General features: G+C 41.5%; 1 protein-coding gene across 2 annotated transcripts in view; it reads left to right on the top strand.

The window, feature by feature from the left end:
* Positions 1-19,473, top strand: part of ap1g1 (adaptor related protein complex 1 subunit gamma 1) — a 31,454-nt gene extending 11,981 nt beyond the window's left edge. The window contains exons 2-23 of one of the 2 annotated variants that reach the window (XM_053683393.1): positions 1-32; positions 143-267; positions 364-505; positions 584-680; positions 3,811-3,887; positions 5,808-5,903; positions 7,380-7,460; positions 7,563-7,661; positions 7,759-7,814; positions 8,279-8,392; positions 8,475-8,615; positions 9,022-9,076; positions 10,198-10,320; positions 10,435-10,524; positions 11,857-11,981; positions 12,072-12,176; positions 12,306-12,444; positions 14,031-14,154; positions 14,254-14,355; positions 14,453-14,613; positions 14,874-14,972; positions 15,203-19,473. The exon at positions 1-32 is cut by the window's left edge and continues 172 nt beyond it. In XM_053683393.1, the coding sequence (XP_053539368.1) occupies positions 1-32; positions 143-267; positions 364-505; positions 584-680; positions 3,811-3,887; positions 5,808-5,903; positions 7,380-7,460; positions 7,563-7,661; positions 7,759-7,814; positions 8,279-8,392; positions 8,475-8,615; positions 9,022-9,076; positions 10,198-10,320; positions 10,435-10,524; positions 11,857-11,981; positions 12,072-12,176; positions 12,306-12,444; positions 14,031-14,154; positions 14,254-14,355; positions 14,453-14,613; positions 14,874-14,972; positions 15,203-15,304 (2,285 nt within the window). In that variant the 3' untranslated portion in view covers positions 15,305-19,473. The other variant, XM_053683394.1, reaches the window with a different exon arrangement.
* The last annotated feature ends 387 nt before the right edge of the window (positions 19,474-19,860 follow it).

Below are 19,860 nucleotides of genomic sequence, written 5' to 3'. Positions count from 1 at the left end.
ACATGTTGGGTTATCCGGCACATTTCGGGCAGGTAAAAAAACAAACAAACGACAACAACAAATGTGCTTACTACATGGGGTGTAACATATTAGAACGTTATCGAATGCTTGAATGGTGTAACAAGTCTTTATTTTTCTGTAGCTGGAATGTCTGAAGCTGATCGCCTCACAGAAGTTCACCGACAAGAGAATAGGGTACCTGGGGGCCATGTTGCTGTTGGACGAGAGGCAGGACGTCCATTTACTAATGACGAACTGCATTAAGAAGTAAGTGACGGACAGGAAGCGAACGTGCATCTGCGCTCCTGTGACCCCGCCCTGCCAGGCGTTTCTAAATCTCTGTGTCTGTTTATCCGTTTGCAGCGATCTAAATCACAGCACACAGTACGTCCAGGGACTGGCCTTGTGCACCCTAGGCTGTATGGGATCGTCAGAAATGTGTCGCGACCTGGCCGGGGAGGTGGAGAAGCTCCTCAAGACGTCAAATTCCTACTTGAGGAAAAAGGTAATTCGCAACCGCGTCACGCTGTCGGACACGACCGGGATTCCCGTTTGAACTTCTCTACTGCTTTTCTCCACTCAGGCAGCGCTGTGTGCGGTTCACGTCATCCGGAAGGTTCCGGAGTTGATGGAGATGTTCCTGCCGGCGACAAAAAACCTGCTGAGCGAGAAGAATCACGGTGAGACACGGTTTGCAACGCACGTTCGGGTTTTCTCTGATAATTATTCACGCAGTGTAATGACTGATAACTTCCTCAATATGAGTATTTTTTTTTTTTTTTTTTTAAATATTGTCAATACACACTAAAGGTAGTTGGCTTAATAACAGCCCTAGTAGTAACCCAACTAAGGGTTGATTTTTATAGCACCTTCTCAACGATTCTTTACCTAGTATTTTTTTTTACCGAACATTCTTCTTATTGTTATGATTATAAGTGTAGAGTGGATATAAAAGGTCTACACCCCTGTTAAAATGGCAGGTTTGTGTGATGAACTTTTTCCACCCTTTTTCCAACGTATAAAACAAACATTTTAGGGGAAAAATTGGGGGGGGACACTAATCTAGTTGCCACACTAGAAACTAATACGAAACTGCACCTTTTGATGTTATTACACCACGCAGTCTTTCAGCATGGCGCCTCTTGACTTGGCAAAAACATTTTAGATCCGTCGGGTCGTGAGGGCATCTCCTGTGCACAGTCCTCTCACGAGCTTACTGGCAGATGCCTGAAGGTTTTGCACTACAATCATGTTATTTGTATCTATTCATGATTCCCCTTCACCTTGATAAAAGCCCCAGTTCTGGCTGAAGAAAAGCAGCACTAAAGCATGATACTGCCACCACCGTGCTTCACCGTGGATGTGGTGTTCTTTTGGTGACGTGCTTTTTTTTGTTGTTGTTGAAATTATGGAATTATTATACCTTTTTGGAATTTGTCTCATCAGACTTGCACGCATTTTGTCACATGGTTGAGCTTGGATGTTTTTTTTTTGTTGTTTGTTTTTTATTTTATCTTTTTTCTGAGAAAGGGCTTCTGTCCTGCCTCCCTACCCCATAGCCCAGACATGTGAAGAATACAAGATGTTGTCACATGCAGAGAGTAATCAGTACTCGTCAGATGTTCCTGCAGCTCCTTTAATGTTGCCGTAGGTCTCTTGGTAGCCTCCCGGGTAAGTTTGTCTCTCGTCCTTTTTATAGATTTTGAAGAGACGTCCGGTTCTCCATGCTGTCACCGCGGTGCTCTGTTTTCTTTCTTTGTTGTTGATTGCCTTCACGGTGTTCCATGGTACATCTAATGTTTTGGAAAACTCTTTTATACCCCTCTCCTGATTGATACTTTTCGACAAGTGAGATACCATACACGCTCTTTCTAAGCTCTTTGTAGACCATGGCTTCAGCAGTCGGATGAATCCATGAAGATGTGAAGAAATTCCTCCAGAAATTTGGGGTCTTTAACTGGGGTTAATCAGAATTATAGATGAGATTGAATGTGATTGGTTGATCCTGAACACAGCCACACCCCCAGTTGTAAAAGGGCGTGCACACTTATGCAACCAGGTTATTGTACTTTTTTTTTTTTTTTTTTCCCCCTAACGCGTCTGTGTTTTTCATTTAAGTTTAATACGTCGTAATTTCACATCGAGGGTGGGAAAAGTTCTGACATGATTGATCTCGGTTTCATTTTTTTCTTCTCTTCTTTTTTCGTCACTCAAACCAGACGTTTTAACAAGGGTGTGTAGACTTTTTTATATCCACTGTAGAAATATCTTTAAAACTTCAATTTGTTTACAAATATTATCCGCGGGCTACAGTTGTAGTCACATACAGTACATGCACGCAATTCTGTATGAAACTACGTGGCGTGTTTACAAACCAGCAGATATTTATCTAGAAATGTATCTGTGTTTCTAAGCGCCGTTTGTCTCCACGGAGTGTAACTAGACTAACATTACCCAGTGTTCTATCATAAATTGACCCTTTACTGCATGCTGTTGCCATATGGCAACGATTATTCTCTAATTTTTGGATAGGCGGCAATACAAAACGGCTATCTTTCTATGTAATTGGAAAAATGGGGCGTTAACTTGGACATAACAAAAGCATGCCTTGTCACGTTGACCAGGAAGCGCACTTCCTTTTTTGCAATCATACGGCCTGTTGAACGTTATCATTGGAGGCCTCTCAATATTAATGTAATAATTCATCTGGTTAATTGTTCAATATTTAGGCAAAACTACTTAAAGGAAAATGTTTAAACAGTTTTACATGCTTACTTGGTGGCAAAAAATCCTATAGTCTGGAAAATGCAGTAATCTCATGCACTTTGCATTTTTTCTGACTATATGATGCGTTCCACCATTGCACATTGCTGCCATGTGGCAACAATTGACCAACTAATTCAAGTAATAAAAATCCATGGGAACTTTTTAATGTAAATGTAGTAATTCATGCAGTAGAGGGTTAAAGGAGACTGAGAGAAGAGAGGTTATTCATGAAAATACACCAAGTTTTTTTGAGATTCATAAACGTTGCGTTGGTTTGTGAAGATTATCTTGATGAACAAAGTGTGTGTGTGTGTGTGTATATATATATATATATATATATATATATATATATATATATATATATATACACACATAAAATATACATACATAAAATTTTTATATATAAAATATTAAAAAAAACTCTTGTTGGTCACCTAGATGATCTTCTGCAATAATCCAAAAGCCAGTGGATGAAATCCTATAGGATTAAATACGTCATCCCTGCAGCCCTCTATTCCCACCCATGTTCACAAAGCTCCGCCCCCAAAGACCTGCCAGGACTGCGTCTAGAAAAATGACTGATAGTCAGCCCATCCAATCAGAAACGAGCAAGCATTCTGGACCAGATTTCAGTTTTTCAAATGCCACGGAATATTTTTTGTCCTGAGTTCATGCTTAAACCGTTTTTTTTTTTTTTTAAAACATATAACATTTTAATCATGTTCTAGATTATTAATACACGTACGATTATAGAAAAAAAATCTGCTATTGCACCTTTATAGCCCCAGGAAACAAATATTTACCATGTAGGCCTGACGCATCACATCATGATCGTAAGTCATCGCATCGTCTCTATGGTAACGTGTGAAGTAATAATGCTAGAAAGAAGAGTGTCGGAACTCACGAACAGTGCGTCCGTTCCTCCTGACGCAGTTTTGTCGACTCGGATGATCTACATATGACACAAATTGCCTTGTTTTTTTTGTGTTTTTTTTTTTTTGTATGACCTTTTTCCTTTTATATTTTATAACATTATTTTATCAGGAGTTCTCCACACGTCTGTCGTTTTACTCACTGAAATGTGCGAACGAAGTCCCGACATGCTCACCCACTTCAGAAAGGTATGTCTTCACCCTCTTCATCTTGTGCTTTAACAAACGACTGGATTAAATAACACTCTTTTTTTTCTTTTCTTTTCTGCATTACTTCGTTAAAATAAACCCAAAACAAAAGTTTTTCGTGGCCTAGACTTGTTGCCAAGGCGCTCTTGGACGCTCTTGAATTGTCTATGCTCGCTCTACATTGGTGTTTTGTTGTTTTTTTTTTCTTTAAGAGCGCTCCTTCCTTTAGAGCGCGTTCTCTCTCTCTCTCTCTCTCTCTTCTTTTCTCTCCTCTGCCTCTCCGGCACGAACCCACCTTTCATTACTCATGATCGTAACATTTTTTATTTTTCAAAGCTCTTTTCTGAAAGTTAAAGCTCTCTTCCAGTTCCCCGCCCTAACATCTACTTCATATTTTTCTGTCATTTTGTCTTCGTTACAATTCCTGCATTGTGTTAGAATGAGAAGGTAAGAGGACATTCTGGTTTCATAGCTGGTGCATGCTCTTAAAGAATCACACGTCACTGTGCTCACTGTAGAAGTAGTGCAGTTTGTTTATTTATTTATTTATTTATTTTGATCCTTTTGGTTCTGATGCGTCCTCCTTGTCGTCTTTTTTCTATCATTTCTGATTTGGTTTTGAATGTCATCACAGAGCTGTCTATAATTCGTGGTCCAGTGTTCCACCATTTAGACTAACTAATAACGGTCATTCGTTCTGTCCTTGTGACCCCCAGAGCACAAATTTTGTAATTTATTTTATTTTTTTTTTGGTTGATCTTTTTACCCAAAACTAACACCAGGATAAAATAGAAAGCCACTGCTAATTAGGGCTGCTCGATTATGGAAAAAAAAATAAATCATAATCACTACTTCACAATTTTGGTCATTGTCAAGATCACGATTATTAAACACGATTACTCATTAACCTGAGAAACATCATGCGTTTATTGAACTTTAAAAAAAAAAGATCACCCTGCCTCTACATGTACTTTCCTTACATGCTGGAGCTATGGATAGCTGCTTACATTCGTGTTTTTTATGCTTTTGCACGAAATTTCAGCGTTTTATGCATCTCTTTTTACTGTATCGATGTCTCTTGTAAGCGAGCGGAGCACGTCACGTGACTCGTTCCGGCGAATCGCGTCGACAGAAACGTGCTTTAAACTTCCTTAGCCTGTGAAATTCTCTCTCCTGGTTTAGACCAGCCTGTCGAACTCACTATTAGCGAGCTCTAGAAAGGAAACGAGCGTGTTTAGCCCAGCTGTCACGGCGCCAGTGGAAACGAGCTTTCCGACGATATCAAATGTTATTTCTTTTCGTTCCACGTCGGACTCCTTGAAACCAAACGGTCTCCAAACGGCGGAAACGGTTTAACCTTTCCTGTCGACCAAAGGTTCTCTGTCTGTCATCTTGGCTCGCGCTGAATTAGAAACGCCGCAGCCTGGCGTGGAGTGAGTCCGGCTTTTTAGGGAGGGGCGAAAGCGCACCGCTGTAAAGAAAAATGGCGTGTGGGTTTTAAAAGGACAAAACGAGAGCTTTTTCGAAACCGAACGCGTGCCGATGATCGTTTCATCTCGATTTGATTTGTTTTCGTAATTGTCTGAGGCCGTAATTGAAAATTCGATTAATCGCACAGCCCTACCGCTAATTATTTATTACAATCCAAGGTAAGTTCCATAGTTACACTGATGCATCCATTCGACTCGCTGCTAACCGAATGTGCTGAGAAAATCAGATTATTCCAAGATGATTTTCACCCTCATTGTGTTTATGGCCTCCCCACTCCCCCCCCCCCCCCCCCCCCCCCCCCCCCCTTTTTTTTGTGTGTGTCGTTATGTTTTTGTTTTATTTAGAAATCAGACTTACAGAATGTGATTCATGTATTTAGTGATTCATTAATTTATTGTTTTCCCACTGGACATTTTTTTTTCTCTCTAGCTGGTTCCTCAACTGGTGCGAATCCTGAAGAACCTGATCATGTCTGGATACTCTCCTGAACACGACGTGTCCGGCATCAGTGATCCCTTCCTGCAGGTAAGCCCCACCCCTTTTCTATAGTCTCCCCGTCCTGGGCTTCATCTAAGAGCTGAGCGATAGCGTCCATGTTTTGATAGTCGTACAATCATACTCGCCTTTTGGGAGATGTTGTGGGTATCGTCGGTACTTTTGTAACGCTGTCAGGGTTGCCAGGTTCATGTTTTTATGCCTAATTTTGGAAAACGCAAAGTGTGAAAAGGGCTGGGGTTTGTCGGATAGTTTCTAAGATCTTGTTCTAAAGCGTGTAATCGTAATTAAATCTGATCAACTTCTGCAAACATTGCCCGTGGCAAACAAAGGGAAAGTGTAAGATTTATGACGAAGATTGGCGATTATTGCACGGATAAAGCCATGTGAGAATGCGTATATGGCAAACAGATCAGATCAGATTTCAGCAGATCAGAAATGCATGTGCACTATGGAGAACTTGTTTCCTTGTGCAAAGACTGAGGAGAAACCTCTCTCTTCAGACATTGAACATGAAATTTTTGATGCTTGTTTCAAATCTTTTTGTGCGTTTTATTTTTTGAGTAGTCAGTTATTAATACATAATAAATCTGAGCCCCCCCCCAACCCCACAGTCCTTCTTTCGTACGCTGTCCCTCCAGGATTTCATGATTTTGCGGTCGCAGAAATCAACGCGAAATCAAGCAGATGCCACAGCGTTCGGGGGAGCGTGCAATTTCTCAAAATTACAGCAGATTTTCCACAGAGTCGAGCCAAGACGCGTCATGTGACGTCATCACAACGTGCACTCTGCCAAAGCCGTCGAACAGGAGTACAGCTGATGGGTTCAGTTTACCAACAAACGAAGACGATTCGTCTGATTGCAATTTCACCAATTCAAGTAGTACAAAAGACTCCTTGTATCGCAAATTTCAAGCTCAAACTTTTTTTTGCCTCAACAGTCACAAAAAACCTCCACGGAATCCTGTACGGACCGTACTTTGCTAGCAAAGGAATATAATGAGACATGCTGTGAACTGCGATATGGTAAAATTGCTAAATAACCGTTATCCCGACCCATCAGATCGATTTGGCAGATGAAACCTGTTGATATTAATCCTTGTAACGTATTAGCAGAGGCAATCTCTAGCGTGATCTCTATCTGGAAAATGACGCTCATTTATTAACATGATCGTATTTTTAAACACTCGCAGAAATTGTATATTTATGAATAAACACAGGTCGTTTGTGAGGGATACCCGTAAGTTTGCTATATTGCATGTCAGGAATCAAACGCAATGACTTGAAAATGGAGCGAAACCTTAGATGGTTTGAGTTCTCTGGACCGGACTTTACCGTAGATCTTCTCTCGTGTAACTGTCCTGTTTGTGTATTAATGTATCTCTTTTTTTTTCTGCTAAAAATGATTTATTCCTGCTTAGTTTGATCATAATTAGCATATCCTGTTCAAATTGAATCCCCATTCCTTTGCTTGCTAATGCGTTAAACTGCACGGTTTGGTTTCAGGTGCGGATATTGAGGCTGCTGAGAATTCTGGGAAAGGGCGACGACGACTCTAGTGAAGCTATGAATGACATTCTTGCACAGGTAAAGTATTTCAGTAGATCTAATTTTACTGCAACATTCCACGTTGTTGGCATTTAAATCTTCAGCTGACTTTCTTTTTTTTTTCTTTTTTACGCGTCGTAGGTTGCGACAAACACAGAGACGAGTAAAAATGTAGGCAATGCGATCTTGTATGAAACTGTTCTGACTATTATGGACATCAAATCAGAGAGTGGATTAAGGGTGAGTAGAGTGTAAAACACAAAAATTTCTTAGGTTGATCGATTGTGATTCGAGTACGACGGCTGATTTTATTTATTTCTTTTCTTTTCTACTGCAGGTATTAGCTATTAATATCCTGGGACGTTTTCTTCTCAACAATGACAAAAACATCAGGTAGCCGTGTTTTTCATCATCGCGCATGAAAAGAATAATCAGGATTATTTCATCTTTTTATTTATTTTATTTAAGGACTCACAAGCCTGTAGCACCTTCAATCAGGGTTGCCAAGGTGGTGTTTTTTGCACCAGAGTGAACAGGATCAAAGCAAGTGTCGTACGTTTTTAAACAGTCCGTAGCCACCGAGATCTTTTACAAAGGTTATCGGAATTAAATCAAACCTATTTCTGTAAAGGGAAAGTGTATGTTTGTTTTTTTTTGGGGGAAAGGATTATGGAATGGATAACGGTTGTTGGAGATGAAAGGTAGTGCAGATACTGCAAATTAATGATGCGTGCACGCAACATGTTTCTCAAGCAAAAATTTGCGTTTCGTGCAATTTCTTTCCTTTGTTGTTGTTGTTGTTGGTTTCTGTGTGTTACAATGCCTTGACATTTGGTTTTTCCCCCTCCACACTTCAGATATGTGGCGCTGACGTCTTTACTGAAAACGGTGCAGACAGACCACAATGCAGTTCAAAGGCATCGGAGTACCATCGTGGACTGTCTGAAAGACCTGGACGTCTCCATCAAAAGGTACTTTGATAAGCACATGCTCGTTTTCAGTCGGAATAGCTCGGCTAGGGACGGTCTCCTGACGCTCTGTGCTCCTCTACAGACGTGCGATGGAGCTGAGTTTCGCCCTGGTCAACGGAAACAACATCCGTGGGATGATGAAGGAGCTGCTATATTTCCTGGACTCGTGCGATCCGGAGTTCAAAGCCGACTGCGCGTCTGGGGTCTTCCTGGCCGCTGAGAAGTAAGGCTCTTGGAAGATCTGTACTGTTGAAACTGTACTGCAGGAACACTACAGTCGAGAGCCAAAATTATTGGCACCCTCTGAGAACCGATTCAGATTTGCACTCTGCATAAATAAGTTTCTCCGTGCTAAATGTTTCTTCTAGTTCTCTCAGGGTGCCAAGTCTTATGGAATTGTCTGTATATTTGCCATGTCAAATTCTCTAACCAAACAAAAGTGTGCAAAATTATTGGCACCCCCCTGAATAACCTTTTAAAATAAAAATGCAGCTGAAGCATGTAAATCAGAGGTGATGAGTGACGCCTCTTCAGAGCATGAAGGAACTGGAAATTACCTGCAACTTTTTTGATTTCTCCAGAATGATGCGAATATATTTTAACTTGTTTTCTCTCTCTCTCTCTTCCAGGTATGCACCCTCTAAAAGATGGCACATAGACACCATTATGAGGGTGTTAACAACGGTAAATCACTTTCTCGTTGGTTCTTGTGTGGTGTTATAGGTGGCCAGATAAGGCAGATTTACCCAGATGTAAGTGCTAAGGGAGGAAAATGCAGAGAAACGTAACGATACGTTCACGCTAGCAAGCGACAGACTCTGGTTAATTTTCCGTGTACGTGAGCAGCATTTTGAATAGGATTTTCTCAGCGCTTTGGCAAATCCTAACGAACTATTCTTGAATTTTCTAATCTGATTGGTTGCGTAAATTTTTTTTGTAGCTCCGGCTGTACCTGAACAGCAGGTTTATATTAACGTGCTAGTCCTAATACGTCAACGTTACTATAGTAACAGCTCATGCACAGGGATGTGTACAACATGTTATTCATTAATTTATAAATATATAAAAATTGGAATTATTAAATAGGAATTGCTGTGGTATGAGCAGCATAACAATCAGGACCACGTGCTTATAAAAAATTAATCCGGCAGTCTACTCTGTTTGGTGTCGTGCATCGTCACGCCACCACCGTATACGGCGTCTGATTTATTGCACATCAAGAAGCTTACGAAGAAAATGTACTAGCTAGTACGTAGCGTAGCGGCTTGCTTTTTCTAGTCTGTTAAATGTGCTCGAGCAGGTGACTACGCTAGACTACAAGCGAAACAAGTTAATTGTTGCTCGCTAGAGTGAACGCTACAATGCAGTCCAATTAAAAATTAAAGGTGCAGTCTGTAATGTTTTTAAAAAAAAAAGCCTGCGATTATATGGCAGAGGTGAAAAATTAAAACCCCTTCATTCCTTTCTTAAAAAAAACCAAAATGAGATTGGCGGTGATGAGGTGAATTTTGAGAAGCTTGGCCATGTTCTCATTGCAATTGCAGTTCACCTTGCAGACAGCAGAGGGCTGTAAATATCACATACTGCCCCTTTAAAAGGCGAGGTTTTAAATGTTTTTTATTTTAGTGAACTCATTTTGAAGCCATACTCTTTGAGCTGTTGAATGATGATGATTTCGAGTGATCCATCGACTGACCACTAGAACTGATGAGTTCGTTATCTCTGACAGCAGCTCTAATGCGATGATTATTATTATTATTAAATAAATTACTGCGGTTTGTAAGGATGCGGTTTGGTCGTTGCAGGCGGGGAGTTACGTCCGAGACGACTCTGTCCCTAACCTCATTCAGCTCATCACCAACAGTGTGGAGATGCATGCTTACACCGTGCAGAGACTCTACAAAGCCCTGCTGGATGACATCTCACAGGTGAAGCCATTCAAAAAAAAAATTATTTATTCATTTATTTCCAGATCACCTCATGTACTGAGCGTGCACGTTTCTTTATGCTGAATGAATATATTTATTTTCATTTTTCTGCAGCAACCTCTGGTGCAGGTGGCGTCCTGGTGCATAGGAGAGTACGGAGACCTGCTGGTGTCAGGCCAGTGTGAGGAGGAGGAACCCATTCAAGTAAATATTACACCACTCCATCATCGTTCGGACTCCGCCTGTCAGATTCGCTTAAGAACTGCATTTGCACACCGTGCCGCAGTTATCCGAGGCCAGGAATCTGAGAGAGCACCGTTGTCCCTTCTCTCCGAGTTTGAAGAGCATTAGTATGTTCTGGAAGGTCGAATGACTCTAATCAAATTGCTGGAAAATGAGATGTACACGGTGCAATTAGTAAATTTGATTGCTTTTATTTATACTTCAACAAATAGCTTGGAAGATAACTAGAACGTGATAACGTTATTATTTAAGTTACTGAGAAAATAATAACATCATAATAATGATAATAATAAAACTGACTTCCGGCCTGGAAAGCGTTCGGATGCGTTTCCTGTAAGTCATTTAATAAACACTAATAAATACGGGCCACCTGAGATCCTGTGGGCGGGGCTTCGTAGCTCATTCAAAATGCGAGCCTGCCTAACTTCGCGTTCTTCGTTTATTTTACAATAGTTTACAAATTATTTACAATTATTTTGCAAATTAATGTTTAAAACGTAGAAGACAGATTGTCTTTTCACTAGTAGTTGTGTCTTAAATCGCATAACTGTATGATTCTAGACTGTTATCGTGTACTAACACACACAAAAAAAAGACTGGTTAGTGTTTGAATTTGAAAAAAACCCGCGTGTCACCTGCTGAAAGGTCTGTTTCGCGTACCAGTCTTCTGAATTTTCCGATTTAGTAAATACTTCCAAACGTCAAAGTTTACAAGTTTGAGACGCAGCTCACGATGACGCAGCAATGATGATGACCGCGTGACATTTAAAGTTAGACGGAGCTCATCAGTGTGTGTGTGTGTGTGTAACGTCGCCGTGCATGAAATCACTAAACATTTTTACAGCTTGACTTGGAAACCTGATGGACTCTCTCTTAAATCTCTCTTAACTCTTCCAGGTGTACGTAAGATACACAGCAAGCGTGTGACTAATGATGCGTCAAGTATCGAACCAGCTGCCGGCTGCGTCGGCTCGGTTATATTTTTGTCTACGACACCGATTTCAAACATTTAATCTCGCACCTTCAGATCAAAAGGCTTTTAAGATCATGAGAAACGGTTCAGTCTGGTGTCCACAAACTTTTGACTGCTAGTGTACGTTACACATTATCGCTAATATAGTTAAGTGGTCAAATGTTCGACTAGTCTGATAAATCTAGAATTGAAAAATTAACGTACGGTTGTCATGGCTCAGGGTTGCAGAAAAGGATTAGTGTCGCTGTGTCTCTCGGTGTTGCTTTAGATTTTTATACAAAAACGTATTTTAAGTGCTAGCTGTATTCCTCTGCTCACAGGTTACAGAAGATGAGGTCTTGGATGTTTTGGAAGGTCTTCTCGTCTCCAACTTGTCCGCCCCCGTCACCCGAGGTTACTCGCTGACTGCCATCATGAAGCTGTCCACTCGTTTCAGCGGTGTGAAGTGAGAAAAGCTTTCAACTGCGGCGGTCGGTTTTAATACGTAGTCCGTTTTTATAACGGTTTTAATTCTTTCGTTTTTGTCCCCTTCCAGTCGAATAAAGAAAGTGGTGTCTATATATGGCAGCAGCATAGACGTGGAGTTACAGCAGAGAGCTGTGGAGTACAATGCGCTTTTCAAGAAATACGATCACATGAGGTAAGAGCTCGACGACACACACTTTCCCAGGCTACACCGAGTGCGGACGAAATCGATCACGATCGGTAAGAGGTGTTTGATTACCGACCTTGCTCCACAACGCCGCTTCTCTCCGTTTTACTCTTTAAGGCCGGCCTTGTTGGAGCGAATGCCCATTATGGAGAAAACGGCTACTAACGGCCCGACGGAGATCGTACAGACCAACGGAGAGACGGAACCTTCTGTACTGGACACGAAACACCCGCCCAGCATCGCTCAGACAAATCAGGTGAGACTGCTACTGGCGTGGATTAGATTGGGTTAGGTTAGATTAGATTTCTCAGTCGACATGGGACTTGAAAGCTTTTGCATACCTTTTTAAAAAAAAAACTTGTAGGGAAAGCATTGAATTACGAGAAACACACCGGGCCTTGTTTATCACAACGGATACAAACGAATCATTTATACAGTTGGGAAAATGTTTTTATATTACATTTCAAACGCTCACGAGTTTTGTGTAAATTTCCATCTATGGCGCTTATGTCAAATACGAGGCCGAATTCGGCCCGCTGCACATTTTCTATCTGGCTGGCGCATCGATAGTTTTAAATTGATCTTGGCCTGCTTCCGTACCACCTGCGCCGCACTGAACTACGAGTCCCAGCAAGCCTTGCCAACATACTGCACGCCTCTGGTATACTTATGTGCACAGTCGTAAGCATAGCCTTTCAAAGTATTCTCCATTTGACACGTACGCGTACACAGGCGGTCGACACATGCGACATCTTGCACTACCGCCCCTGGCCTACAAGAGTCAGTACAGAGCAGTAAAGCGGAAGTCTTTTGGTGTGAAGGCGAAGAAGAATCACAAAAACACGAAGAACAATGCTAGCACCCGTATACAAATCCTTATTACTCTCGAAGGCTAGAGTTATACAAATGCGGGTACTTTTTAGCCTGCGCTCGTTCCCGTCTCTTCAGTTTATTCCGTTTTTTTTTTTCCTTCAACTACCTTGAGATTCAACAGCCCTGGGTCACTGTTGCCACCTTGTAGAACCTCATGAGCAGTTAGAAAAATCGTGTTCCTCGCGTACGTGTAAAAAGTGAAGCATCAGGTTACCGCCACCCCTCCTCCTCTCACCCACACTCACAAGACAACTGATCCAGCACACTGTCTGGATGTCAAAATTAGTAACGGTTTTAACAGCAGCACTGTTCCCTATTATAAACGAAGTACAGTATTAGCTAGCTAGCCATCAGTCAGCCAGAAAATGGCAAAAATAAGGAAACTGGCGGTGAAAGTAGGGCATTTCATGATAGGTCGGAGTTGGAATACTTATTAGTCGACTATAAATTAAAACCTGTCTGTCTCATTTGCCAGGAGACTCTGTCTGTAACGAATGACACAAGAGGTCATTATGAGACAAAACACCGTGACGAATACGGGGACTTGGATAGACAGCAGAGGCAAGTGACAGTGACAGCAAGGAAAGTGACAGTTAAAGAAAGGCCTTGTACACCAGCCAGCAATGTTTTCTGAAGCAAAAGCACAGCGTGATGCAGCCGTAAAAGCCAGTTTGATCGAGGCTGAAGAAATGACTGAATCAGGCCGACCCCACACCGAGGGTGATTTTCTGAAGAAGCGCGTGCTTAAAGTTAGCGATGTGCTGTGCCCTGATAAAAGGCAAGCGTTTTCAAATGTCAGTCTTAGCAGAAATACAGTGGCAGATCGTGTGGATGAGCTAGCCATCGACCTACAAGAGCAGCTCACTGAAAAAGGAAAATAGCTTTCTTCTTCCATATCGGGAGGATGTGGTATTTTTAATTTAGTAATCGTGTTTATTTCTGGAACGATATCGACATTTCATTGTCCAGGCGAATGATTTGTTGGACTTGCTCGGAGGTAACGACGTCCCGGTGATCCAAACGACTCTGCCGACTAAACCCGCCTCAGCCGGAGGAGAGCTGCTCGACCTACTCGGGGATCTCTCTCTCTCTGGTAGGTCATCACTTTTTTAAAAAAATGTTATTTGATATGTTTCGACCTCTCCTTTCACTCTTGGTTCGGTGATATTAATGATTCCTGCTCACTCCGTAGGTGGTCCGACCCCTGCCCCTGCTCCTACTGTACCCGTATCCCAGCCGCCGTTCCTCCTGGACGGTCTCTCCTCACAGCCGCTCTTCAACGACACTGCAGCAGGTGAGCTCACCTCACCTCGACGTCCGCACGCCCGACCATCCGGCCACCACGCGTTCGGACCTTCACAACCTGACGGGTTTTTTTTTTTTTTTTGCAGCTATTCCTCCGATGACGGCGTACAACAAGAACGGCTTGAAAATCGAGTTCACCTTCGAGAGGTCCAACCCGAACCCTAACGTTTCGGTCATCACCATCCACGCCTCCAACTCCACCGAGGCGGACATGGCCGAGTTTGTGTTCCAGGCTGCGGTACCAAAGGTCTGCCTCCTCGACACGTTCTCCTTCTCTACTATGACGCGAAGACATATGTTTTAATATTAACAGCAGCAGCATCTTTCTTACAGTGGTGCTTGAAAGTTTGTGAACCCTTTCGAAATTTCTATATATATATATATATGCATATGTATGGTCGTGTTTTATATATATATATATATATATATATATATATATATATATATATATATATATATATATATATATATATATATATATGTAATTTTTTTTTTTTGTGCCGGTAGACGTTCCAGCTGCAGCTCCTCTCTCCTAGCAGTAATATTATCCCAGCGCTCAACCAGGGAAGCGTCACGCAAGTCATCAGGGTTCTTAACCCGCAGAAGGTAAGACCTTTTTTAAAAAAAATTATAGATAGAATCGAATTTGATTGATATTTATTGCATTATTTTACCCGGTTGACTTTATCTACACAGCTATCCATCGTCTAGTACACCCGGTCGTTTCTCTTCTCTTGTCTGTATTAATGCACTCGACGTACATAGAGTTGGCTGTGCATGACTAACAGGCGTACCTGTTCCTCAACACACCTGACTTCCTGCTTTTACGATTACAGCAACAGCTGCGAATGCGCATCAAGCTGACGTACAACTACAAAGGCTCTCCCGTTCAGGACATGGCCGAGGTCAACAACTTCCCCCCTCAGTCCTGGCAGTGATTGTGCTGTTCACTCGATCTGTAACACACACACACACACACACACACACACACACACGCACACACACACACACACGTACGTACGTATACATGTGCGCGCATACACACACCCGCAAACCCCAATCAAGGGAACTGTGAGCTATGGAGCACCCTTCCTCATCCCTGACTGGCTCCCTGTGACATAACGGCACATCGCTGCCCTGGGGTTGCATGGGAAAAACAGGGGAATTTTTCCAACACACACACGATGGTGTGAAAACCATGATTATGATGACAATGATGAACGCTTTCCCTTTTTTCTGTTTTGTCTGTCTGCTTCAGAATTAGCACATCACTTCTATTATCAGCTCGCACACGGGTACTCGGTTTAGTGTATACACACACCCACACCCACACCCACACCCTAAGCTGACCCTGACCCTCTTTCTGTCTGGTCTATACATGGCATATTCCACTCGACGGTCACTCTGGGGAGGAGCTTGTTGGAACGAGCTTTTGATTTGTCTTGATTTTCATGATTTTTAATCGTAATAGGCTTCATTTTTTTTTAGATGAAAGATTAACAAAAAATTCATAGCGTTAGGCACTTTTTTTTTTTTTTTTTTTTTTTTTTTTAAGGCATTTCAGAGTCGGTTTATATACCGGAGGCATTTCACGAAGAACAACAAAACTGGCGAGACGAAACGTTCGAGTCATCAGCTTTACCTTTCGCGAACGCGCGATTTCGCCGATCGGCTATTCGCTACTCTATAGTCTTCGTTGCACGTTGTACACCTTTTTGCTTAAACCGCAGTTCGACTCTGAGGTGGTGGAAATCTGGGAGGGGGTCGGCTTATTTGTCCTGCGTTCTCACACAACACGCGGCGAAGTCACGGGCCGTCGTTCATTTCGTACGTACGTGCGCGTGATTTCAACGAGCGACTTTTCCAAGTTCCGCGCAAATCAGGAACGACTTGTTGGCTAAAATGATAACACACACGTGAATCGTTCCTCGGACCGATCCTACGACGCAGGTGGTCCGACCGTTTCTTCGGTTTGCGACGTCCAAAAATAGAAGAAGGAAAAAAAAAAGCCACTGGTTTTTCGGCGCAGTTCCATTTTATACCATCATTAAATGCGTATAGAGACGTTAGAGGGGAAATGAAGCTTGGACGGGGGTAACAGATCGCTGGAGCCTCTACGTGGCTAGTACGATTAGCTAGCATTGCTAATCTGACAGCGTAGCTAGTACAATGCCGAGCATGTAATGTTTTAAAAAAAACAAAAAAGACAAGAAAAAACCTTCTTTTTTTTTTTTTCTTTCTTTCTTTCTTTCTTTCTTTTTTTTTTAAACACAGATGTTCAGTTTGATTATTTAGCTTTAGGTAGTTTCTATAGCTACTACCATTTCTCATCGAACGTTAAAAAGAAAGAAAAAAAAAACTCACTAAAGGCCACGCCCACAGTCGGGAAAACTTCTCGCCCGTCCGTGTGAACGTAGGTTTGTTTGTACAGATCAATTCTTTCACAGCGTTCACGTTAGACACACATTGGTGGGGTTGTTTTTGTTTTTTTTTTGTCTGTGTGTTTGTTTTTTTTTCCGTCAAGTCGGAATTCCCCGTGTCTCTGTTTAGTATTTTGTCGCGATACAAAGACGTCGTTTGACAAAAAGTCGTCGCTTAAACATCCGTGCAATCCGGAGACGGGTCGAAATTTGACACTGTATACGAGGTCCATCATGAATGTAGTTGCATGCACTGAGTTAATACGTTTATTCTATTTTTTTTTTTTGAAGTGAAAAAACAAAACAAAACCCTGTCGCCTGACTTTAAAGCATCGTGCCTTTTTCGCCATAATGGTTAACGCCGGACCGATTGATTGGCTGCTTTCTGTCGGAGGAACGTTTATTACATTCGTGGCGGATCTCCAGGATGTGACGTAGGTGTGTGAGTCTGCGTGTGAGGTCTGAGGTGTGAACTTTCCCCCTGACTATCTCCTGTTTTTCAGAAAAAACATTGGAAGCAGTAACTGAAATACCTCGTGTTTTATTTTAATTTTTTTTCCATTAGGATCAAAACGGTATATCAAGGCATTTTTGAGTGATTTGGGGGGGGAGACACTTCTGTATCCTTTCAAACACGTCACTAACAAATCTCAGTCTTCACTTACTGACTTACACACACTGACCAGGTAGATTTTTAGTTCAGTGACCAAATCAGAGCTTATGTGTATATGGTGAAGAAGAAAAGGGGGGGGGGGGGGGGGGGTCAGTGTGCGTTGTTACTTGATTTTTTTTTTTTCTTCTTTCTTTTCCCTCCGCCTTTCTTCCTTCTCTCGTGATGTCTTGGGACTTTTTTTTTCCTGTACATATTGAGGGCTTTTAAGATGCATCTATCCTTTTCACCTTTTTTGTTTCTCTTTTTTTTTCTTTTTAAACATATTGACCCCTTTTTCTAATCTAAAATCCTACGCAGTGATCAGTCTAATTTAATAACGTCCCTGTTTGATTGTTTATTCAGAAGAAAATGTATTATCTGCTGCCTGTATATTGTATATAACTTGTAAAAGATGACGGTGGGGGGAGGGGGAATCAAAAATCAAATAAACTCCAATTTGAAGACGTGCGGAGATTAGTTAGGGGGCTGTACTTGTATACAAGTGTAAAGAATCAAAGTGCATTTCTTTTTTCCTTTTGTTTTCTTCTCTGTTTGATTTGCTAATCACGTAGATAGTGGTCAGAATGTCGGTGGTTTGATGCACTACTGAAATGAGGTTTCGCAATATGATGAAGGGACGGATGATGATGATGATGATGATGCATGCGCCGCATCACCACCCTAACCCTCCTCACGCTTAGCTTTCTATCAACGAATCACCTTCAGGTCACTGTTGGCATCGTCATTACTTTTACATGACTAGGAAACGACCATTTCACTCGTATGCCCATATAATATATATTATATTTTATTTTCCCGTAAGTTCACCTCAGTGAAAGATGCGCACTGATTTTTTTCACGCTGGAGAGAGATGATTAACACCACACACATTTCTGATTGTTCTGTTCATTCTCCGAGATGCGGGTCTTCGAGTACCGGACCGATCGAAGCTGTTACTGTGTCTTAAATGTTTCTCTCCATCCATTTACTCGATGAGGTGTATGACTAAAAGGGGACTGGAGAACAAAAAGAAGGCGAGGAGGAATACAATCAGGCCCTATGCTGCTTTTTATGCTTGTTCTATTCACTTAGCTCAAGTGTGTGTGTGTGTGTGTGTGTGTGTGTGTGTGTGTGTGTGTGTGTGTGTGTGTGTGTGTGGCGTGTTGCCGGAGAGGAGGATCCGAGACTGAGCGAGTTGCCTTCCTGCACCTTTTCCTAACACCCCTCCCCCCGTCTGTTAAACATCTTTTTTGTGTGTTGTTTCGGCTGCAATGTTTTTTTTTGTTTGTTTGTTTTGTTTTGTTTTGTTTTTTTTCCGACTGCATGTGGAAAAACCCTGATTGTAAATATTTGTCATTTTTACTCTTTCTGTAAAAAAAAAGAAAAAAAAAAGAAAAAAGAAAGAAGAAGGAAAAGAAGAACTTCCTGTCGATGCAAGAGAAGATGCGATTCTTTAAAGTTTCCCCCCACATCCATCGTGTACCTTCTTTGGAGAATCGTGTAACGGAATTAAAACCCCACGCGCGGCGTTTCACCCCGTCTGAAAGAGTCGTTTATCGCACACTTGGACGATTCTCTCCTCCATCCGTATCCCCTGTTCGTTTAAATAAATAAATAAATCGATAATTTTTGGACTCTGATCTTTACGGGGGCTTCTTTTTTACGCTCGCTGTCCATCACGTTGTCCAAGTGTGTAGAGGATGATGAGGGTGGTGGTGGTGGTGGTGGTGGTGATGAGGATGATGGGAGGGCTTGGGTGTACTTCATACGTGCTGACGTTTTTTTTTTTTGTTGTTTCGTTTGTTTGTTTCCCCTCATCGATAAGTTTGACATGCTGAACTGAATCAGTGTCCCGTGTCTTCAAGGAGTGAGCGAGCGAGCGAGCGAGTGCTGGACTGAAAATAATTCATGATGATGAATGAAAAACTTGTAATCTACTACAGTGGGATATTTTAGACTTATGCTGTGTATAATTGTCTTTGGGTTGGAGAAAATGACCAAGAGAAATAAAACATTTTAAAAAAGTCAAAACTAACATGGCTATTTATTTATTTATTTATTTATGGAAGTAATGAATTATTTGTATTACCATTGTTTACCAGTTTTTACTTTTATTATTATGCTTCTTACTGTAGTTACTTTATCACAATATATTAAGATATTTCTATATTACTAATCTGACATCTTTGTTAATATGCGTACGGTAATTATTGTTTCTATTAGTAGTACTGAATGTGCGTTGAATACCTGAGCCGTGTTTTTCTAAGAACGTTGGGAGCGGAGTTGCTATGACGACGGGAACTGTAACGTTACTGTAATTACATTGCCATTAATACTTGTTTATTATTATTAGTAGTAGTAATTGATTGTTTAGTACTACAATTATAGCTACCATTTTAGTACTACATCTTTCTACATTCAT

Source organism: Ictalurus punctatus, chromosome 10, assembly GCF_001660625.3.
Source record: "Ictalurus punctatus breed USDA103 chromosome 10, Coco_2.0, whole genome shotgun sequence".
Lineage (NCBI taxonomy): Eukaryota > Metazoa > Chordata > Actinopteri > Siluriformes > Ictaluridae > Ictalurus > Ictalurus punctatus.
The sequence above is the reverse complement of the archived record's forward strand: the minus strand, read 5'-3'. Positions and strand labels throughout refer to the sequence as shown.